At 41.1% G+C, this 21936-nt stretch overlaps 2 protein-coding genes across 4 annotated transcripts; both read left to right on the top strand.

Moving 5' to 3' along the window:
• The first annotated feature begins 242 nt into the window (after positions 1-242).
• smad5 (SMAD family member 5) lies at positions 243-11309 on the top strand. Of its 3 annotated transcripts, none has more exons than XM_067598636.1 (7): positions 243-499; positions 3910-4860; positions 6458-6745; positions 7921-8028; positions 9490-9711; positions 9833-10089; positions 10215-11309. In XM_067598636.1, the coding sequence occupies exons 2-7, from the start codon at positions 4458-4460 to the stop codon at positions 10356-10358; spliced, it is 1422 nt and encodes a 473-aa protein (XP_067454737.1). In that variant the 5' UTR covers positions 243-499; positions 3910-4457; the 3' UTR covers positions 10359-11309. The 3 variants fall into 3 exon arrangements, with proteins under 3 accessions (XP_067454737.1, XP_067454736.1, XP_067454738.1); XM_067598635.1 differs by lacking the exon at positions 243-499 and adding an exon at positions 849-1010; XM_067598637.1 differs by lacking the exon at positions 243-499 and adding an exon at positions 1151-1235.
• Positions 11310-13308: 1999 nt separating this feature from the next.
• syvn1 (synovial apoptosis inhibitor 1, synoviolin) lies at positions 13309-21823 on the top strand. The gene is made up of 16 exons (XM_067598632.1): positions 13309-13508; positions 15532-15683; positions 15783-15875; positions 16013-16165; positions 16442-16490; positions 16769-16872; positions 17681-17807; positions 17941-18040; positions 18271-18336; positions 18764-18880; positions 19009-19169; positions 19441-19587; positions 19684-19845; positions 20268-20451; positions 20602-20717; positions 20901-21823. The coding sequence occupies exons 2-16, from the start codon at positions 15552-15554 to the stop codon at positions 21095-21097; spliced, it is 1908 nt and encodes a 635-aa protein (XP_067454733.1). The 5' UTR covers positions 13309-13508; positions 15532-15551; the 3' UTR covers positions 21098-21823.
• Positions 21824-21936: the final 113 nt, after the last annotated feature.

The following is a 21936-nucleotide window of genomic DNA, read 5'->3' as shown; positions in this document are numbered from 1 at the left end:
CAGGCTTCTAGTTTCAAACTGCACAGACATCATTCTGCACAGTGAAGCTCAAACATTCAACTGAAGGAACAAAAAGAAAAAGATTTTTTTGAATGAAGAGAGGGACTTTAACTAGCCCTAACCCCACCAGTGAAATTATGATGTGCCATTAAAAGCCATTAAAAAGATAAAACATGTAAATTTACACAGTCCTCCACTGAGTGCAGGTTGCCCACTAGCGGCTGGACATGGACCCTGCTGTATGTGGACTCTGAGGACTGAATGAAGAATCCGCTCTCCGGCCACTATCTGCGGGAGAGTAGCGGCTCGTCCACGGAAATGGGTGTGGAATAGCGATTAGCAGATTAATTAATTAAAGTTAAATGAATTAACATCGCGGGCACTGTGGGAGCACCGAACAACGGACGACAAAGGACAACAATACAGAACAAACCGCAGAGCTCCAGACTGAGTGGAGCCAGCAACTAGTGAGACGTCCCAGAGCCGCAGCACGACCACCGTAAGAATTCAAACTTCACACACGGAAACATCACACACTTTAAAAACACACCAGCGGTGATGCTTACTTTGATACATGCTGCTTTTAGATGTGGCGTTAATGATTGTGATAATCTAAATGTAACTGATAAAGATAGAAAAAAGTTTGTTCACTCGGAGCTGTGCGCAAGGAAAGTGCATAACTGTTCTGGAGAATTTGGATTTTTTAAGCATATAGCTTATTTTTGAACTGCATATAAAAACATATATTATATTTAGCGTGATGGAAGTATTTTGGGGCATCGTGTCGTAAAATCCTCCCCAGCTGCAACGCCAAAGCGAGCACTAGTTTGTCAGTACAGCGGAGTGATATGCACTCCGCCTCTCCAGTGTACTTGTCTCCGGGATCTGTAGGACATGGCATGGGGAGAAGCGGCGGAAAACCGAGAGAAAATCCTTAAGAAAGTGGGAAGTAAATCTTTGACGGCCTCAAGAAAAACTGACTGCAATGTCTTATGACTATTGCTAAAAAGGTACGTGACTTAACGATGGCTTATTCGACAGAAGGGAGGCTGTTTTAAAAGCGTAGAGTTGTGAACTACAGCGAGCTTCATCCGCAGGATCCTGGGCTGGGGCTAACGGCTAGCTTAGCTTAGCTTCAGTTGTGAGAAGTTCAAAAAGTTTCGGGAATGGAGGAAGAAGAGGAGGAGGAAGAAGGGTGAAGTAGCTGAGACTAGCTGTTCAGAGGTAGAACACTTGTAAGTTATATTTAAAAGAGGAATTGTCGTGTTAAAATGTTAGACTGTGTGGTGGAAGTTGTTATGAGGCGTCCGACAGTTAAGTTTTAAGCTGAGCAAGTTGTGTTCTGGTAGCTACGCTAGTTAGCAAAATCTCGAGGTTACTTACATGAGCTTACATACCGACGTTAGCCAAACCACTGACATGATGTATTATATTATGACAGCGCGTATTGTCACGGTGTATTTAAGTATTTTTTTACAGCTGTTTGGGGATTTGTGTAATGTTAGACGCGTCTTTCTTGAATCCCTGACTCTTTCTCTGGGTGGGGGGTGCTTACTAGTCACCGACTCGTTCTTCCATATTGTCTGTTCCCTGTACTTCACATTTGTCAAGCATTTCAGACAGATTTCACACACAGTAAAGTAAATGCTATTCTTGTGTTTTCCGGTGTTACTTCTTAGAGCAAGAACGTCGGTAACGTTATTAGACCAGTTAGTTTATCTCAGGAGCCAAACTGGCATAAACTGATGTCTGTGAAGGCCAATGTGAAAGTGATTTTGAGATGATTTTCATTGTTTATAACTTGAAGTTTCCCTTTCCTTTACATTTGTGTAACAGCTAGGCTTTAGAACGAGTGTCAAAGTGTTACATCTTAATGGCTGCGAAACTGTTTTTTAGTATGTTATCATCTGTTGGATGTATCCTGTGACTTTAACTGTTTAAATATATCAAATCTGTGCATGAGAAATGCAACAAATGGTCTCTCTGTTGGATAAGAGCCATGTGTTAGTAGCAAGACTGTGATCATACAATATGTTAATTTGAAGAATGCATTTTACTCTGTTTTGTACAAAATATGTTGGTCATCCTCACACTCAGGAATTCAGAGGATGTCACTGGTAATTGTTGTAAGACAGACCACAGATCTTCTTTAATCACGGCTAAGGTTAATTTTCTTATTGATCTGTAAGTGGGGTACCTCAGGTCCCCCACCCCCCCTCCCAACCCCCCTTCAAAAGGAGACTTTGTAAAATGTAAATTCGGTGAAGATTTATTTGAGTGGTAGCCTTTGATGGTGAAAACACAAAGAGCTATCAGTGTGAAGTGTTATCAGTTTGTAGAGATGATCGGCTTTATCTGAAGGGTTAGTCATCCAGATGCAAATCAGCTTTTGTAGTCGTCCATTCAGGCAAGTTATATCTAAAACATGTTCATCAAACAATATGTTTCTGCTTGTCTCAGCCGGATTGGAAATGTCCTGATGTTGAAATCTGTTACTTGTCGTTGCTCACCCTGTACAATAAACTGATGAATCACTGCTGATCTAGTCTAAAAGAGGCCTAGCAGTGTCTGGGTCTCTGACTGATCAGGCTTTGTGGAAACAAATGCTGAAACAGTCTGGTGAATGTCAGAAAAACTCTTTTCAAAACTCATTTATTGGCTGATAATGTCATGTATATATGCCTACATGTCCTACTTTTGGAGGTTTCCCTCCGCTTTCATGTGCATGTAGAACAATGAACCATGGAAGTGGGTGCAGTGCTGTTGGACAGCTGTGTGCTGGAAGGGAGGGATCGGGCCAGAGATGGGATGAGGGAGGAAGCAGCTCTTTGTGGTCACATCCTTTTCTACTAGGGCCGGTTTCACAAGCCCCCAAACAGCTGCTGCTGCTTCAGGCTACATATGTTTGACTGTCTGGTTGTTGGAGCTGCATGATATGGATAAAGTCTCATATGCTGCTGTTTGGTCCAGTTCATAAGTGTAGTCGTATGTCAGGAAGACTGGAAGTGTCTCCACACTAGTAAGTTAAAACAGGAGCATGTAGGGGCAGAAATAATTGGAAACATACTTTAATATTAATTTTTAAGGTGACAAGCTGGACAATTCTGAAATGGTTGAAAGTAAGAAATAAAAGAAGCAGACCACCCACTTTTATTTAACAATTTTTTCTGATTAATTTTATTTGCCTGTGTGGCAGCAGGTTAACCAATATGTCACCTTGTTCGTTCTTAATCGCTGTGTACCTACAGATGGTGTCAAGCCAGATGTTCCTTCGTGTTTGTATCTTATACATCCTATGATGCATATTCTTAATAGAAGTAAGCCTTAATTTTTTTTAAAAGGGTTAGGTGCTGCTCACATATCTGCTGGCATCCTCACTTTTTTTACTATTTTCCCCCCAGTGCACATGCTCAAACAAAGGAAGTGAATATGTTGTTTCAGCCCAGACTTAAGCATCATTTTGCCCGCTTTAAGCATACCCTGAATATGCAGACTGAAAATATGGTTTCTGGAGTCATTATGAAAATAGTCACAGTTTATGAATTGATGGATGCTGCTAGCAGCTCTAGGGAAGGTATTTTGCTTCTTACTTAATTTTACTACTTAGTGGCATTTTAACTATGTTTAAAGTATCAATTCCACAGTTTGATACTGATGAACATATGTTTGCATGTTGGTCAGGCCACACGGCTGATGCTCTTTGTGGAAATTAAGTGTGAGTAAAGGGACAACTAGTTTTTTAATCATCCTGTTCAATAATAAAAGTGTTTGTCACATATGGTGCTAAGGTTCAGGATTGTAAATATTTGAATTTTGATATTAATTATGAATGTTTTTGATTGATATAAATATCAGAAAAAAATGTGTTGCTGATCTTAACATCGCTCTGCTCTCTTTTCTGTGTTGCAGAAGGCTGGTGGACTAAAACACAGATTGCACCAGTTAGTTGGAGATCCAAGTCAAGGCGGAGAGGAGCTGGGAGTTATTGAGGAGAAGAGGTCACTTCTTTATTTCTTAGCCTGTCAGCTTGCTCCGGTGAGATCTGCTACAGACTGTCTGTTGGACAGAAGTCCTGATCTCAGCTCCTGCAGACTGCACCCCCTCCCTCCATCAGTGGTGGTGACCCTACTCCGGACAGCTTGCTGCAGGGCCCTTCCTGAGCAGCAGCAGCTGCGTCCTGCTTGCTGACTCCCCTCCCTCCCCTGCTTCCTGTCCTTGGTCAGACAAGGCCAAAGCCTCCTCTCCTCTCCCCTACCCCACCCCTGATCTCCCACACACACTTGCATTCACACACTCAAGTGGTTTCTCTTGTTGACCACACGCTCGCACACCTTTTTAAGCTACTAACGCTAGTTGGAAATCATCAGTAAGGGACTTGCAGACCTCCTGATCCCTCTGGAGTGACCAGCAACCACAGAGTTTGTCTGTTTGTTTTAACCTATACTACAGCCTCCAGCATGACCTCCATGTCCAGTCTCTTCTCCTTCACAAGCCCGGCAGTCAAACGCCTGCTCGGCTGGAAGCAGGGAGATGAGGAGGAGAAATGGGCAGAAAAGGCAGTGGATGCTCTTGTGAAAAAGCTGAAGAAGAAGAAAGGTGCCATGGAGGACCTGGAGAAAGCCCTGAGCTGCCCCGGGCAGCCCAGCAAGTGTGTTACCATTCCAAGATCACTGGACGGCCGGCTACAGGTTTCCCACAGGAAAGGTCTTCCTCATGTAATCTACTGCAGAGTGTGGCGCTGGCCAGACCTCCAGTCCCACCACGAGCTCAAGCCCCTGGAGGTGTGCGAGTATCCATTTGGCTCCAAACAGAAGGAGGTCTGCATCAACCCATATCACTACAAGCGAGTGGAGAGTCCTGGTAGGTACTCATGCTGTCTTCAAACAGGGTTGTAAAGAATAGTGACTTTACCACATGTGTTTTTTTCGTGCTGTAAGCTTGACATTTGACAGATACTCTTAGCTACATTATAGCTCTTTGAAATATGGAACAGGTAGCTATTTAAACAAATTATATTTAAATGAAGATCTCCAGATAAGTGGAACAGTTTCTCATTCATGCTACCTTTCCAATTTTGCTTCCAAACTCTAAAAGCATCTCCTGAAAGATGCACTCATTACAAAATCTGTTAATTTGAAATGTATGTAACACACAGAATTGAAAAACTGTGACAGTGTTTGTTTTTATTACTGGATAGCAACATGGGACTGATTAGACCACTGTAGAGCTGTATACATCCCTAAGCTAGAGCTCTGAGTAAACTGTGGAGCTGGTAAACAAATCCACAAAGGTCAGGAGGCTGTCATCACACAGGCCTGTTCCACCCGCCCCCTCCATTTCACAGAAAATCAATATCACTAGCTCTTTTGGAGTCTTATTAGATTATATGCCTCAGGCACTCCAGATGGGGTGTGGCATCAGAGAGTGGCTTACTAAATGCATAAACCACTCAGACTAAACTCCCAGCACTTTCTCATCACCACCCTCTCTGACTCTCTCTTTCTGTCACTCTCATCCACATCCCATACACTCATGGATGACCCTGAAGGGACAGTCTCTCTGACACTAGGCTAGTTTGGGATTGCAAGCTCTGTATTGACCGGCTCAAGGATGTGGATCACATGTCGGTCAGGAGAGAGGGCACGTTATATCGTTTAAAGCAAAGCTCGCTGGGTAGTTTTGGAAGGACAGCCTTGGAGCCACGATGGTTAACATCAGTTAGTGGAAGAAAATCAAGGCTGGGGAAAAGCGCTCTATCCTTTTGACAATGTTGAAAATAAAAATAAATGAAGATGACCTCTGTGGCTTTATCTTAATCAAGGTCTGAAGAGGCTTTTGAGGAATGCTGGATTCATGGTGTTGGACAGTGCTTTGTATTTTATGTTTAACTGTTCCAAGACATACATTGCAGTGGTATTTTTTTGTTTAAACAGTTTACAGTGTGTATATAAAAAAAAGAAAACATGTCACCGTGAAAGAAACAATATGTCACCGCTATCTAATTGGTGACAAGACAGCCATCATATTAAATTTATTTTTATTTATAAAATTAATAAAAATAAATCGAATTGGTTTCAGGAAAGTCATCATATTAAATAAGCTTCAAAAATAAACAAGTCAGATTTTTCAAATAAATATGTTGGCCCTTCAGTGATTTCTTTGTCTACATATTCTTGTGTTCAGTGCACCAAAGTGAGCTTTCAAAGAGTGAGCTCATCTAAGGCTTCTCTTTCTGACATTGGCTGCATTTCCTTGTTAATAATGGAAAGAATAAATTATTAACAGGAAAAGCATTTAAGCCATTGAAGGCTATACAGGATTTCTGCAGAAAGGTGTGAGCTGAACATGTGTCACATATAATGGATTGGTTAGTGTTCTGAACAAATTTTCTTTGTCTTTTTTAAATGGTTCATGTTGATTCATTTTCCTCTCCTTCCTTGATTGTTCTGCCGTCCAGTGCTCCCTCCTGTCCTGGTACCACGGCACAGCGAGTTCAACCCACAGCACAGCTTGCTGGTACAGTTCCGCAACCTCACCCACAACGAGCCGCACATGCCCCTGAACGCCACCTTTCCAGAGTCCTTCCAGCAGCCACACAGTGGGGGCAGCTGCACTGGTGGAGGTGGAGGAGGTGGCTCTTTTCCAATTTCTCCCAACTCTCCTTATCCTCCCTCTCCAGCCAGCAGTGGTACTTATCCAAACTCTCCTGCCAGCTCGGGGCCCTCCAGTCCATTCCAGCTCCCAGGTACGCCATACACCATGTACCTGACCCTGGGCAGGAAGCCAAACTATTGTGTTTCTCTGGATTGTCGCTGTCATGTTGCCAACAAGAAGCGTACTGACAGTTAATGAGCAGTGGTCTCTGGTGATTTGTGTTTTTCAAGTTGTGTAATATAAGGAAATGTGTTTTTAAAATGCTGTTTACAAATAAGGAACAATGGTCTTTAGCCAAAGTCCTAGGGGAATCCACTTTCATTGGTATTATTTACAACACTGTCAGTCAAGGGACATTTTGAGTGCAATAAATTGAAGCCTTAGTGAATTTTCTACTAAAATACTATCATAAAATTTCATCTTGAAACCCAGTTGTGGTTGAAACTCATGCAAGTGCCTTGTGGCATCTGATGAAAACTGTTTTCAAGCTTCTTAACAGTACTTTAACCAGGTCAACTTATTATATTCATCCAAATCAAGCTACACCCCTAAATGAGAACAAAGGAAATGCCAGCTAAGCAGTGTCCACCAGAGCCAGGGCTGCTGGCTGCTGTCAAGGCACTAACTCAGTGCACCAGACAGTCTCCCTCCCTCACTGGTACTAACAGGACACAGAACAGATACATCTAACATGAATAAATATCAATTAATAGAGACAGTGCTTTCTGTCCTGTTCAACAGTCTGTGGTGAAATACCTTTGACCATCCAGATCATGCCTGTGTTTGAATGTGTGAGGATGTGACTGCTGCTGTGTGTGTGTGTGTGTGTCTAATGCTCTGTTCTGCTCCAGTCTAGATCTGCTGACACATCCGGTGGCTGTAGGCAGTCAGGCAGAAATAGTTTTTAATGGCAATTTAGGATTTTAGGATTTGCGCATTTGTGCAGAAAAGCCCTGATCGCCATTGTCTAACCTCAAAGGCATCATAATCGTCAACATTGTCCCGCTGCCACCTAAGTGTGCATTTTCTGCATTGTTTTTTCCCGTGTGCCACAATACAGACTTGAAAAGCTCATATTGCATCTCTGTCGGGAATGGGTCAGCATGTGGCTCAGCATGCATGTGAAATCTGACACCGTTTCAGTGGTACAGATCCTCTGATGATTGCTCAAATCTAGAGAGACTTGCGTATGTGTGTGCGTGCAAGACCATTTACCAGCAGCAACAACTGGTCTCATCCTCACTAACTGCTCTCTTAATGTCTCAGCTGACACCCCACCCCCAGCCTACATGCCCCCTGATGAGCAGCTGGGCCAGGAGAGCCAGTCAATGGAAACGAGCAGCAGCCTGGTGCCGCAGAACGTAGCCAGAGGAGGTGAGGAGTGCATGGGTGTGGGTGTGATAATATAAACACTGATGAAAGGATGAAACACCAGCCAATAGTCCAGTTTAAAGGTTTATCAAAAGTCAACACTCTGAACAGCAGTTAAACTCATTATATCATTAAATCCTAACTCATTCGAGGTATGATTTTACTGATATAGAAAGTTCATGCAGCAATAATGATGCTTATTTGGGTGTGCGAGCCAATGCTGTGCAGTGCCGGATGGTTGCCACAAAAGTAGAGCCAAAACCAGCTTATTGACTGGCCTGCACTAGTTTGTTCTTTAGACGCAGCCCTCTGTGGACGCACTCCCGCTGCCCCAACACAGTGGTTTCATTGAAATGAATGAGAAAGCAGCATTTTTTTATGCTACATATCCTATTGTTGTTGTTGTAAACATTGTCTAATGGTTGAAAAAATGCACAAAATTGGAAAATTATAGAATTTCATTACATAGTTACCATTTTTTTTAACTTTGTCACTTCAGATGCTGTCATGTGTTTTTCTGTTAGTTGAGAAGTATTTTGTGTATAGAAATAATCAGCATAGTTTGTAGGAACGGCACAGATACAATGTTTATTGTATTTTAGTTGTTTTTGTTTTTTTCTACATAATATAGCTGCACAGTGCTTGCACATGTAGCCCACAATAGGTCTACACACTAAAATCAGCAAAGCTATCTATGTGTTTGACAGCTAAAAGGTACTGCAGTAATAACATAACGTGTATAATAGCTTTCTATGAATTGTTTTCTACATTATTTTCTATTGGTATGATATCTGTTGAGAGAGGATGTCATTGTCGAGTACAGTGACTGTATAAAGATGGTAATTAATCATAAAATAGATAAATAAAATGGACAAAAATGACTACCTGATAGGAATCCATCAACACCAACACGTTGTCCTTATTGGAAGTCTTTATGTATAAAGAGAAGGGACTGAAAAGGCATTTGGAGGTGCAGACTGTTGTAATGTGAGATAGTAGATTTCTGTCCACCGGGCCGCCTGCATATATCTGATGATTTGTAACAACCTGGGAAATGTGTTGTTAATTAGAATCAACTACTATAATATTTCACTGTGTAAGGAACATCTGTAATGATGAGTGATGATGTCAACTATAGGTTGACCCTTTCAGGCTTTCCATACGGTTCTGCATCAGTCACATTGTTTGTCTACTAACTCTTAACTATACGAATGAATTTAACATGTAATGTTCAGTTTTATCGTTAGATGTATTTCTGTTTAGTTGATTTGGAGCTGTAGATGTGTGTAGTATGATAGTAACATACAGCTGTATGTTCACAGGTCTACTCTGCCTAAAATATTCTCTGAAGCTAAAACCATACTAACCTATAAGACACATCTTAAACAGTGTCTTCTGACGTCAGAGGAGTTTTTGTAAATGTTCATGGCAAACTCTTCTGTTCTTGTCTGACCTGTTTCCCAGATGTGCAACCAGTGGAGTATGAGGAGCCAAGCCACTGGTGCTCTATTGTCTACTATGAACTCAACAATCGCGTAGGTGAGGCTTACCATGCTTCGTCAACCAGTGTGCTTGTGGATGGCTTCACTGACCCTTCAAACAACAAGAACCGCTTCTGCCTCGGACTGCTGTCCAACGTCAACCGCAACTCCACAATTGAGAACACCCGCCGACACATTGGCAAAGGTATGACTAACAGTCACACAGCAGGAGTGGTGAATTGATGAAGTCTACTTTTTTTTTGTGCTTTCACAAGTCAGTAACTGAGGTTTGAATATGCTGACTGTCCGTTGTCTGTGTTTACCAGGAGTGCACCTGTACTACGTGGGAGGGGAGGTGTACGCAGAGTGCCTCAGTGACACCAGCATTTTTGTCCAGAGCCGTAACTGTAATTACCACCACGGCTTCCACCCCACCACTGTCTGCAAGATCCCCAGCGGCTGTAGCCTCAAGATATTCAACAACCAGGAGTTTGCTCAGCTTCTGGCCCAGTCAGTCAACCACGGCTTTGAGGCCGTTTATGAGCTCACTAAGATGTGCACCATCAGAATGAGTTTTGTCAAGGTAAGAGCCTCGTGGTGTAATAAAGTAGAGAGTGGACAGAGGAAGCCTGAACAGTTCAACATGTAATAGGCAAATATCATCAGTATTAATGTCATTGTTCTGTAACTTGCTCTGCCTCTTCACAGGGCTGGGGAGCCGAGTACCACCGACAGGACGTCACGAGCACCCCCTGCTGGATCGAGGTGCACCTGCACGGGCCCCTCCAGTGGCTGGACAAGGTGCTAACACAAATGGGTTCGCCTCTCAACCCAATCTCCTCTGTGTCCTAATGATGGACTTGTGGGAGCTTGGGAGATCCTTTTTTTTCTTTCTTTTTTCTTTTTTTTTTTTTTTCCTTTTTTCCCCCCTCAGTGATTTTATAATTTAAGGTGGTCTTAATGGCTGAACTGTTTACACTTACTTTGGGAAGGGATATTGAAATCTGGCCGGAAATGCAACAGCTGCAGCCAGAATCCAGTAACAGTAACGTTACAAGCGAATACCTGGAGAAAGAGAGGAAACAGGAACGCCCAAGTAGCAGTAACGACATGGACACACTACTGCTTGACAATACTACAACACCTGCAACTAGAGAGGGCTCCATTGTCAAGCTTGAATCTGTCAAATGTTAATTTTTTGCATCAAATTTTATTGTTTTCTCAAATGATTTTATTTCTCTATATGTGTAGTTTTTAATGAAGCAGAACTGTCACTACTCTGCCTTATGTCTGACAGATAAATTGGAATTTTACTGAACACTTTTCTTACAATGTTGTCTCAATGTCAGATATTTACAATTATGATATAGACACGATTATGTTTACCATTAGGCTCAGATATAACAAATGCTTTTTTATAGTCTCTACTGCTAGAAATGAACACTGAGCTACTGCCTTTTTGATAAAGTTATGTATGCCGACCTGATAGTTTTTGATATGGGAGATCAATCACTGAACAAGTTTAACACGCCATAAGCTAACAACATTGTGAATGTTACATCTATTGCAATAGAAGTAGTCATTTATGATATAATCAGACAATGGACATCATCATTATTGATTCTTGTTTGTACTCTCGAGTTCAAGTAAGAATGACTGTATTTTCCATACTCACTGTATTAACAATATTGTGCACTCATGGATTTTGTGGAGGCATATTAAATTTTGGCGTGGGTACCAAGGCATTATGTTGATAGATAATTGACTTCATTAGCTCAGTGAAATAAACAAGTTATTTGGTAACAGTGATTGTTTATTCTCTGCATCTGTCGGTGCTTTCACCTGGCAAGATGCAAACAAGCAGAAAACATATTTTATTATACGTGAATGGTGTATACATCTGTTGAATTTACTTAAAGGTTTTCCGAGTCTTCATAATTCCTTCTACTTGAGATTTCACGGTTCTTCCAGTCAGCTCTGCTTCTGTTGTTTTCTTGACTGTGACGCGGAACAATATTTTTGTTGTATTTCAGGCTTTCTTAAACCATCATGGTGTGTCACTGATACATGGCTCTCTTTTAACACCCTGATGTTTCCTGAATAGATTTTCTAATCAACATAATGCTATTAACTCATGGTTATGTGCTAGTCTAATGTCAAACTTTATATACCAGTTAAAAATGCCCTGGCCGACTCAAAAAAACACACACAGACAAGTATAACAATAATGAATTTTAATAACTTAAAGATTGAGGACATGAGGCCTACAGCTTGCTTTATTAAAGCTTAGAGAATCACTAAATATACTGTGGCTCACAAAGTTGATGCTTATGATACTCAAATGAGCATTTAATTCAAAACACTGATCGATTGCATTAGAAAATTCATCTTTTAGTCAAATGAGATCATCCTGCTGTGATGATGGTTTCAAATTCTGAATAAACTATTTCAGGTGCAAAAGGCAAATATTAAAGGTAAAATGTCTATTTACATTATTCTGTAAACAAAGGCATAAAAATCATACAGGTACAACACATGATACAGTTGAGTACTTTTTTATATAGTGTTATGAGTTTGGGTTTATTACACATTGATGTCTATACACTTTAGTGAATTTCACAGCAGATGCATTGTTTTGTTTCTGTCTTGATGTCTGAAACTCTTCAACACTGTTTTTCATATTCACTAAACTGTATTTTGAATTATTTATTTTTCTGCTTCTATTGATTTGTTGGATAAGTTTAAATTGTAAATGCATTTTATCCTCCAAGCCTAAGAGGTGAATAATCCAAATATAGTACAGAATGTTTCTAAAAGCCACATCTGGAGCAAGGATGAACTATGCCAGACCCAGGCTTACTCATGGTCTATTAATATAAATATCTAAATAAACAATCTTGAAACTTTATTTACATTATTGATGACAAACTGCTCCCAGACCCTTACCAAGTAGATATTAAATTCATTCCAGTAGTTAGCAGCAGTAGAAACAGATCACATATCTCCATCCTTCAAACATTTCATTGATTTTACTTATTCTGAATTTTGTCCTTGGATAAAAGAATTTTTTCAAACAATATTTTCTTAACCTACTTTTGTAAACTGATTTGCGCCCATATTTGCCAAATACATATTTTAATATATTCCACTTTCTACTGCCATTATTATTTTATCTGCAAATTGTTCCCAAAGTCTCTAATGCAGCATCATTTTTTCTCTTCCATCACTTTATTTATAGAAAGTGTCACTTACAGCATGTGTGACATTAAGACAGTAACAGAAAACAATTAGACATCATAATGAAATAAAGATAACATAAAGGACATGACTTCACTTTCAGTTTGTTGATACAGTCAACATGGTAACAGGACAAAGGGTCAAAGTAATAATGAACAAATAAATAGAAACATAATTTAGCAGAGGTAAGGTAGGCAATAAAACCAGGTTTCTTTAAAAAAAATCTTGCAGCATATTAACTGTATTTGTACGTCTTATTGTGTATAAGTTTTATGGATCTAAGCAGCATTAGAATCAGCCTGACTGCTTCCTATTGGTCCACGTTGGTGTTTACCGTAAACATCGTAAAATGTGGGCAACAAATACAATACATCAATACACACTTACAAATACAACACAGAAAATTGCTCTGTAAAAAATTTAATATTTAGTAATGATGCATATATCTTAATCAAAGTATCCTTCGGACTGTTTTTTTTACACCAAACCAAATGACAGGTAAAACAGATAACACGTCACATGATGCATGAAATCGCTCTTGCGTAAAAATTACCTTAAGAGCCGGAAGTGATGTGGCTCCCCACATAGCAAGCCAAAGATAAACACGTAGCCAGACGAGCAGGGGCGAGGATAAGAAGATATCTCAGAAAGTGCTGCTTTAAACGGTCCAAATGGAGTAGCTGGTAAGAATATAAAGATTTTAGCACGCAAGGAAACACCCGTGAAATCAACCAAGGAGCGAGTCTTCCAGCGGACATCGAGTCGGTAAGTTGACAGCTGTAACGATAGCTAACACAAGCTAACACAAGCTAACTAACCTAATTAGCTACCTGTTTTAATGCAGGGAGGTCGTCTCTGGTCTATATATTTTAGTTATTTAGTAATGTGTTGCTAGCTTATATTTGCAGTGCTGGCTTCGTGGAAAGCTGTCACGGTTAGTTGCTTTTCTTGAACTTAATTTGAACAGATTAGCTTTAAGGTAAGCGAGCTAAGGGAGCTAAAAGAGCTGCATCTTCACCAGGGAAGCAAGTGTTGGTATTTACTCAGATTTAAACGTTAATTTATTATATTGCTTAGGAGTCAATGATGGGATAGCTGCAGTAGTAGGGGTGCACTTAACTGCTTAGCATCTATGCAGGAGGGAAATAAAGTCAAGCAAGAAACAGTCACATCTTGAACATTTTATATACATTGATGCGTTGTAACTAGATTATATTGCTCATTGTATATAGATACATTTTATTTCAATGTGTGTGGCCTAACAAACGATAGATAGCCATATGCATTGAAATGTAATAGTGTATCAGCTGTAGCATTTCATACATGAGTACAACATTATATCTTGCCTTGAAAACAAGGCCACAGACCCATTCAAAGGTGCTGATCAGTATGTCATTCATAAAAGCTCAAACTCAACACTTTGGATCACCTGGCAGCCTGATGGCTCAGTGTTTTTTTTCTCACAAGATCTTACTCAAACAGTCCCAAAGGCTCTCTGTTAGCAAACTAGTGTGTAATTGACACTGGAGAACAAGTGTGGATAATGTATAACCCTGGAGGAAATCTTCACTCTCTTATTTATCTGAAACACAAGTTAACCTTAAACATGTTGATTCCCACCAGTGATGCTGTCCCGCTCACCGCCAGTATCACTTTGTTAGACCTATGATTGTAGTGCCTCCACGTGGGCCAATCAGAGTCTTGAAAATGCTGCTTTGCACTTGAGAGATTACCACAAGTCAAATCAAAATGACATCAGTCCGTGTCGTCTGAGACATGGGACATTATACAAAGACTAAATGTAAATCTAATCTAAATGTAGAGCTGATGAGTGTAATCTTTGAAAGTGCCAAATGAGATTGGTGAGATGCTTCATTTCCCTAAAATCCAACATTTAGTGTCTGAAACATCCTCTGATTAAGTAAAATATGAAGAGACCTATCATTTGTCTTCACCTGGATTTTATTCTGAGGGACAAATGGCACAATATAAAGGATTGTTCTAATAATTAATATTTAACCATTTTAGTTTCTAGTTTATTGTGCTAATGTGTGCAAAAAGACCTGTAACTGCTTCAGAAATTGTCTTATTTATTAAAAAAAAAATGAAATGCTGGTAATTTACATCTGTATATCTGTAAATAATTTTGTACTTGTATAATCTTGAGTGTTGCTGTTTGTCCTGGTTGGATGCCTTTATCACAGTTCACACATAACCTACCATTCAGAACAGAGCAACACGGACAGCAAGATAAAGAAACTTTCAGCCGTTGTGCTGCGGCTGAAACCTATTTTTCAGTTCCTTAAAGGACGGACTTTCTACTCTTTTCACCCAAATCTGAGGGAGACACAAGTGCTGTCATGCCTGCAGCAAACAGACACTCCTCATTGAAAAACAAGTAAAACAAACATAGAGGCTCAGATACAACAGATCAGCGTTACTGCATCCTAATGCTCCTGAAATCCCAAACTATCTTATAATTTAATGCTTCATGGTTGTAGGAAGGGAGGTGGACGGTTTGGTAATTTCCCTGGCTGTTGGTGAGCTCAGTGTGGTATTTTCCTGCCATGGAAAAGCTTGTATATGTTGGTAGATAAATTAAAAATATAAACCTGTTTGACTGCACATGTCTAAATGACACATAGTAGAGAGATATCTGACCAAAATGATCACATTCCAACAAAGTGTTACCCTTTTATTTGCATGTTGTTCTGCTTGATTTGTCAGCTTTCACACTCCACAACCTGTTGTTCTTTTTCCACCTCTATCATCTGTTTCCTCTCCACAGTATCTGTAGCTGAGTCCAAGATGGTGCGAGCAGCCTTGGTGACCGCCACCAGTCTGGCACTGACTGGAGCCGTGGTGGCACACGCTTACTTCCTCAAACACCAGTTCTACCCGACTGTGGTCTACCTCACCAAGAGCAGCCCCAGCATGGCGGTAAACATCAAAGCTTTAGTTTGGTTTAAATGACTTTAAAATTGTACCAATATTAAAATCTTCCAACTTTCAAATCTGCTTTTCCAATTCTGCTTTCAGGTGTTGTACATTCAAGCCTTTGTGTTGGTGTTCCTGCTGGGAAAGTTCATGAGGAAGGTCTTTTTTGGACAGTTAAGGGCTGCAGAAATGGAGGTATTTTCCGTTTTTATTTTTCACATTGTAACACACTTAATATTCGATGCATGGCCTCAGCTGTAAATGACAACGGTGTATCAGATCAGCCTTTTGTCATACGTGTGCATTAACACGTCATCTGCCTCTACCATCAGCACCTCATCGAGCGCTCCTGGTACGCGGTGACCGAGACGTGCCTGGCATTCACTGTGTTCAGGGACGATTTCTCCCCCCGCTTCGTCGCCCTCTTCACTCTTCTGCTCTTCCTTAAGTGCTTCCATTGGCTGGCTGAGGATCGGGTGGACTTTGTGAGTAATGACGCATTATCCTTTCTCCACTGTATCCGTGTACAGGATGTTGTTTAAAGGTAGAGAGGGAACTTTGGACAAAGGATGAGACAGATGGCGTGTGACTAAAGGTTGCAGAGTTGAACGTTGTTATTAGATATGTTGCAACTGATAATTCCAGTTTTAAATTGGGTATAAAGATCCTGTAACGGTGTTGTAGGGTTGTGTAGTGCTTGAATTCACTTCTGTGATTGTCCATGCTTCTGTTTACATGTTAACAATGTTTATTTCTGTCAGATGGAACGAAGTCCAAACATATCCTGGATTTTTCACTTCAGAGTATTATGTAAGTGCACGCTATCAGCCAAGACACAAATCATTCTTACCACAATTCTACGTTGGCATTTTTTTCTTTATCTTTCACTTCTCTTGGTCTCCCGCATTTCTTTTCTACTTCTCTTTCTTATCCATTGATTGTATCTTTTTGAAAGTAAGTCTTTTGGTTAAATGAAACTGTATGCAAATCATAGTCTGTGCTTATGGGGCCAGGTGCTCCACACTTAAATGGAGCCCCATAACAGACTAAAAGACTAATTCAGCCTTTTCTTTCCTTACTTCCTCCAGCTCTCATGGCTCTGCTGGGTGTCTTGGACTTTCTGTTCGTCAACCATGCCTGTCACAGCATCATTACCAGAGGAGCCTCAGTCCAGCTTGTTTTTGGATTTGAGGTTTGTCATACCCAATTAAAGCTGAATATGAGCAGGGTGTTTTAACTGTAAACAAAAGGCTTGTTTGACACGTCTGTGGTCATTTCAACAGTCTAATTTCTGTTTGTTGTCATTCTTTTATAGTCATTTTTGCTGTATTGTAGTTTGAAATGTTTGTTGTTTGGCCAAGACTAATTGGCCGTCAGTATCAGTTAATATCTGTCGTGTTTTGATGTTTTTGTTGTGATTATTATGATAAGGTGTCAGTGGGATGTCGTACTACATCAGGAATAAACTAAAGAGGACAACTGTAAAAAGGGAGGGATTTTTCTTCTTAGGGTTGAGCACATTTTTTTTATACCACACTTGATGCCTTTTAATTCACAATTAAGTAAATTTTTGTGTAAAATATCAAAAAACACATTAATCAGTTCCACTCCCGTTTTCCTCTCATGGGCTCCAAATTTCTTTTTCTTTTCCAGCCTTTGATAAGAGTTGTTTGCATTTTATAGTTCACAGGTGAGTATTCACTTAACTGAGGCCACAGGAATAATAAACTGACCAATGAAACATCAATCTGACTATCATTCACATTAAAATTTTCAAGACCGCAGAAATAACAAACGTGCCTTAAATCTACATCCATTATAGAGATAAAAGACAAATTAGGAGATGATTAGGTGGGTGTTTAACAGGAGAACAGCGCTGTCTACCTAAATAATTAGTGAACTATTTTGCATCCCTAGACTGCTTCACCTTTTACCACCTATTTCATACTTTTGTCCCTACATGTTTCTCACTGTCTAATCCTCTCAATACACCGCTTTAGTATGCCATCCTGCTGACCATGGTGCTGACAACCTTCATCAAGTACGTCCTGCACACTATTGACCTGCAGAGTGAAAACCCGTGGGACAACAAGGCTGTCTACATGCTCTATACTGAGCTCTTCACAGGTACTGTAGTCAGCTCCAGCTGAACATGTGGAAAGAGGAAATACTTCTTTTTCCTGCTGTTTTCCTCAAGACGACCATGTGTACAACGTGTGTGTGTAGCATATTCAAACAATGAGTGTTGTTTTTATTCCAGGTTTCATCAAAGTGCTCCTGTACATTGCTTTTATGACGATCATGATAAAGGTCCACACCTTCCCCTTGTTTGCCATCCGCCCCATGTATCTGGCTATGAGGTGAGCATGTTGAATTAACATGTTTTGTTACTTCAGCTACTCTACTTTCTGTCAAGTCAAGGTTTAAATAGTCTTACAACTTATGGAATAGCAGTTTGGGTATTTACCAAATGTTAATGATGGTTTTTCATATTTCAAGCTATATTTCAGTACTTGATAAGTTTTACACTAAGATTGAATTCATATATAAGGCTTGTTTTGAGTGTTGTATTGCTTCTCTTTCCTCTCAGGCAGTTTAAGAAAGCTGTAACGGATGCTATAATGTCTCGAAGAGCCATCCGCAACATGAATACACTGTGAGTAATTTTGACAATTTCCTGATTCCTGATTTTGTATTTGTAAAGATTTGACATCACATTTTTTATTCACTCATTTATATCTAGATTCATATCTCTAGATTTATAGATTATATTCAAACTGATTTTCAAATTTGTTGTTGTTGGGAATTGAAGTAACTTTAACAAGTCTTTATTCTGGTTAATAAGAAAACATTTGTCTGACGTACACTAACATATCTGAGGTGTTAAGCTGTCTGCAAACATTTTGTTTAGTTAGTTTTTACTGTCTGTAAGCTGAGAATAAACTAGTGCTGTGCTAGTCTTTATTCAGGGATGTTGGCAGGCAGATAATACATGTATAGTAATACAAGCCTGAATAAAAGCTTAACTAGTAAGTTCTCTGGCTGGAGTCGCTGTTTATTTGTTGTGTCAATGTTGTGCTCAGATACCCCGATGCTACTCCTGAAGATCTGCAGGCCTCTGACAACGTCTGCATCATCTGTCGGGAGGAAATGGTCACAGGAGCCAAGAAACTACCCTGTAATCACATTTTCCACTCCAGGTAAACAAACTGCATTACGTCATTAGTTGCTCTATTTCAACTCTACAAAGGTGACTTGTGATTGTGGTGTGTTTGAAATGCTCTTTAGTGTCTCAGCTAATGTTGCGTTCCCCTCCACCTCCCGACAGTTGCTTGCGCTCCTGGTTCCAGAGGCAGCAGACCTGTCCCACCTGTCGCATGGACGTCCTCCGGGCGTCTAATAATAACAATCAGACTCCAGCCCCAGCACAGGCTCCGCCCCCTGCTCCAGCAGCCCCCGCCAACGCTCCAGCAGCCCCGCCTGCCAACGGTGAGAGTCAAAACCAGTGCACATGTTCATGTTCCTGCTTCTGTCAGCACCACATGAAGACACCTAAATTAAAAGCAAAGAGGAAAATTTTCAGTCATGATGAACTAATCCAGAAATCTTTCATATGGTCAAAAAATAAAATGAAGTTAGTCTGTTTTTTCTTGCTTTCTTGCATGTATTAATTAATGTTTTGAAGCGCCTGCTGGTAAATGCATAGTTTGAACCTTTTCCAGTGTTGGTAAGGATCTGTTTTGCTCTGTCTCCTGTCCAGTGGCTCCAGGCATGTTACCTGGCTTTCCTCCTGGTATTTTCCCCTTCTGGGGTCCCTTTCCCGCAGTGCCTCCTCCTGCTGCAGCAGTCGCAGCTCCTGGTGCTACTGACGCTCCACAAAGCAGCACAGAAGCTACGCAGGCAGCTGGTAAAGATACCTCTTACTCTTCTGCAGCCAGCTGTGTCGTCTGCACTCTGGAAGTGTATCCAGGTAGTCAAAATGTTGTGTGTTTCTTCCCATCAGGTACCAGCCAGCCCACCTCGTCTACTGCAGACACCGCTGCTGCAGCAGCTGCTGCAGCAGCTGCTGCTCCAGGGTCAACAATCCCAGGATTCCCCTTCTCCTTCCCCCCTCCTCCCTTCCCCGCTGCACCATGGCTTCCCATGCCACCACCTCCTCCCTTTGGTGAGCACTAGTGGTATTTCTGTTAACACTAAATTTTAATTCACAATTGTCTCTTGAGAAAAGATGACCTTTTACAACTCATCACACATTCTTATCTTAGCAGCTATAAGTAGAAAAACAATAATAAAGCTAAGTTATCATCCAGTCAACCTCCTCCATCCTGCCTAAGAGTAAATGAATAAAATAAAATAACACAAGCAAGATTTCCAACTCCATTGCTTTACTCTTAATAGCTTGTTATACATAAATTCCTCATCCTCATTCTCTACTGAGTGTGTAATGTCTCATTCTTGTCACCTAGTCTATACAAGAGTGACAAGGCTCAGCAAGCATTTACACAAACCCATTTGTTGAGTCAACATGTCAGCCGAGTTTATTTTATCTGGACCGGTCAGTGTGAACTCCTCTCTCCTCTCCTTCAGTGTCATCGATGCCTCCTCCTCCTCCGTCTCTGTCCCGTCTGTCAGAGGAGGAGCTGAGGGAGCTGGAGGCAGAGGGCCGACGGGGCCTCGAGGCCAGACTCCAGTGTCTCCAAAACATCCACACCCTGCTGGACGCCGCCATGCTCAACATCCACCACTACCTCAGCACCGTCGCCACACTCACGTAACTGAACCTTCTCTAAGACCCCCACGCTGTTGCACTATTATCAAATGTTTTCTATGACATAAGTTTTTTCATATATATTTTTCCCTTCATAAATTGTCACGTTCAGTTAAATACTCTTTTGTCTCCCCGCTGCTGTTTCCTCCACAGTCCTCCGCGGGCTGAGGGCGGCGCTGGAGAAGCCAGCGGGACGACCCACTCTGCTTCATCCCCCTCAGCTGATAGTAGCACAGAGAGTCCCAGACAGGAGAAGGACTCTACCAGCTGTAAGTAACTGACGAGTCACATGAACTGAAACACATGAAATGAAATTTTCTCACCCAAAAACAGACAAGTTCAGTCCTATTTATGTACAAATGTTTAAAATGATGTAAACATGTCAAACAGAAAGCCAAATTAAAACACATTTATTTGTCTTAACTAACCAAGACGATCATTTCTGTTTCCAGCTGATCAAGTGAGTGAAGCTACAGTCTCTCAGCCTGCCGACTCGACTTCCGCCGGCTCGGACACTGACAGAAAAGAAACGATGGAGGAGGGAGCGGAGGAGGAGGACGGAGAGCCGAACACCGCTGAGCTGAGGCGTCGTCGCCTTCGCAAGCTAGAGACGTCGTCGTCGTCGTCGTCACCCCCTCCTGACAATTGATCCATGACTCGGACATATCGCTCTGGACCAACAGGAACTGTGGACATGGATCATCTGTTGCTTTGGTTCGTCGTTGCCTCTCTTATTTGTGGCTCTTGCCTTCCACAGGCTCAGGTTTCTGACTGCGTCCAGTTGGACTCTGGTTGCCGGGAGACGCGGTGGTCTTTACAGCTTATCTGGACTGTTTCTGTGTCAGAAAGCAATAGCACAACTTTTTTTTTTCTCCCACTGCTTATTCCCCCCCCGACCCCCCCACAGAATGACTACTGCAATAAGTGTACTGCAGATGTTTGTAAGTTGAATCAGGTGGAAGAGGAAGTCTCGTTTCATTTATCTGGTCAGCGTGAGAGAAAGAGAGAAACGTGTCTGGGTTTATGTTTGGTAGTTTTACTGTCGTTGAGGTCCTTGCCTGCACTGTGATTTTTGTTTAATTCAGCTGTCTCCAGTATAAAGGTGGTCACACTCGCTACATCAACGTTGTTACACAGCACACGGATCACTGTCCGACCCGGTGAATTCAAATCGAGGGAGGTTGATCAACTACTTTTGGCTTTCGCTTCATTTTGTTTTTCTTTACCGTTCATCTTCTGTTTCTTTGTTTCTCAACATGTTGCCACTGCAGATGTTGTAACATACTGATTTATTTGAATGTGTACATACTGTATAAAGAGTTTTAATAGGATGATCTGTACATAATGCAGAATAAACCGTTTGACTGAAAAGGCAGTGGAACAACAAGGATAATGGTTTGTATGTTTAACAAAACCGATGCCGCAAACACTTTCCTGACACCAATTTCATGCTGTTCTGCTGATCAGTTGTTGGAGGAAACACACCAA

This window comes from Thunnus thynnus, chromosome 9, assembly GCF_963924715.1.
Source record: "Thunnus thynnus chromosome 9, fThuThy2.1, whole genome shotgun sequence".
Lineage (NCBI taxonomy): Eukaryota > Metazoa > Chordata > Actinopteri > Scombriformes > Scombridae > Thunnus > Thunnus thynnus.
The sequence above is the reverse complement of the archived record's forward strand: the minus strand, read 5'-3'. Positions and strand labels throughout refer to the sequence as shown.

Coding starts and splice junctions, on each gene's coding strand:
- smad5 (XM_067598636.1), top strand. CDS start 4,458: ATGACCTCCATGTCCAGTCTCTTCTCCTTCACAAGCCCGGCAGTCAAA. Junction 8,029..9,489: donor GCAGAACGTAGCCAGAGGAG/GTGAGGAGTGCA, acceptor CCTGTTTCCCAG/ATGTGCAACCAGTGGAGTAT. Junction 10,090..10,214: donor TCAGAATGAGTTTTGTCAAG/GTAAGAGCCTCG, acceptor GCCTCTTCACAG/GGCTGGGGAGCCGAGTACCA.
- syvn1 (XM_067598632.1), top strand. CDS start 15,552: ATGGTGCGAGCAGCCTTGGTGACCGCCACCAGTCTGGCACTGACTGGA. Junction 16,491..16,768: donor TTTTCACTTCAGAGTATTAT/GTAAGTGCACGC, acceptor TACTTCCTCCAG/CTCTCATGGCTCTGCTGGGT. Junction 19,588..19,683: donor AGAAGCTACGCAGGCAGCTG/GTAAAGATACCT, acceptor TCTTCCCATCAG/GTACCAGCCAGCCCACCTCG.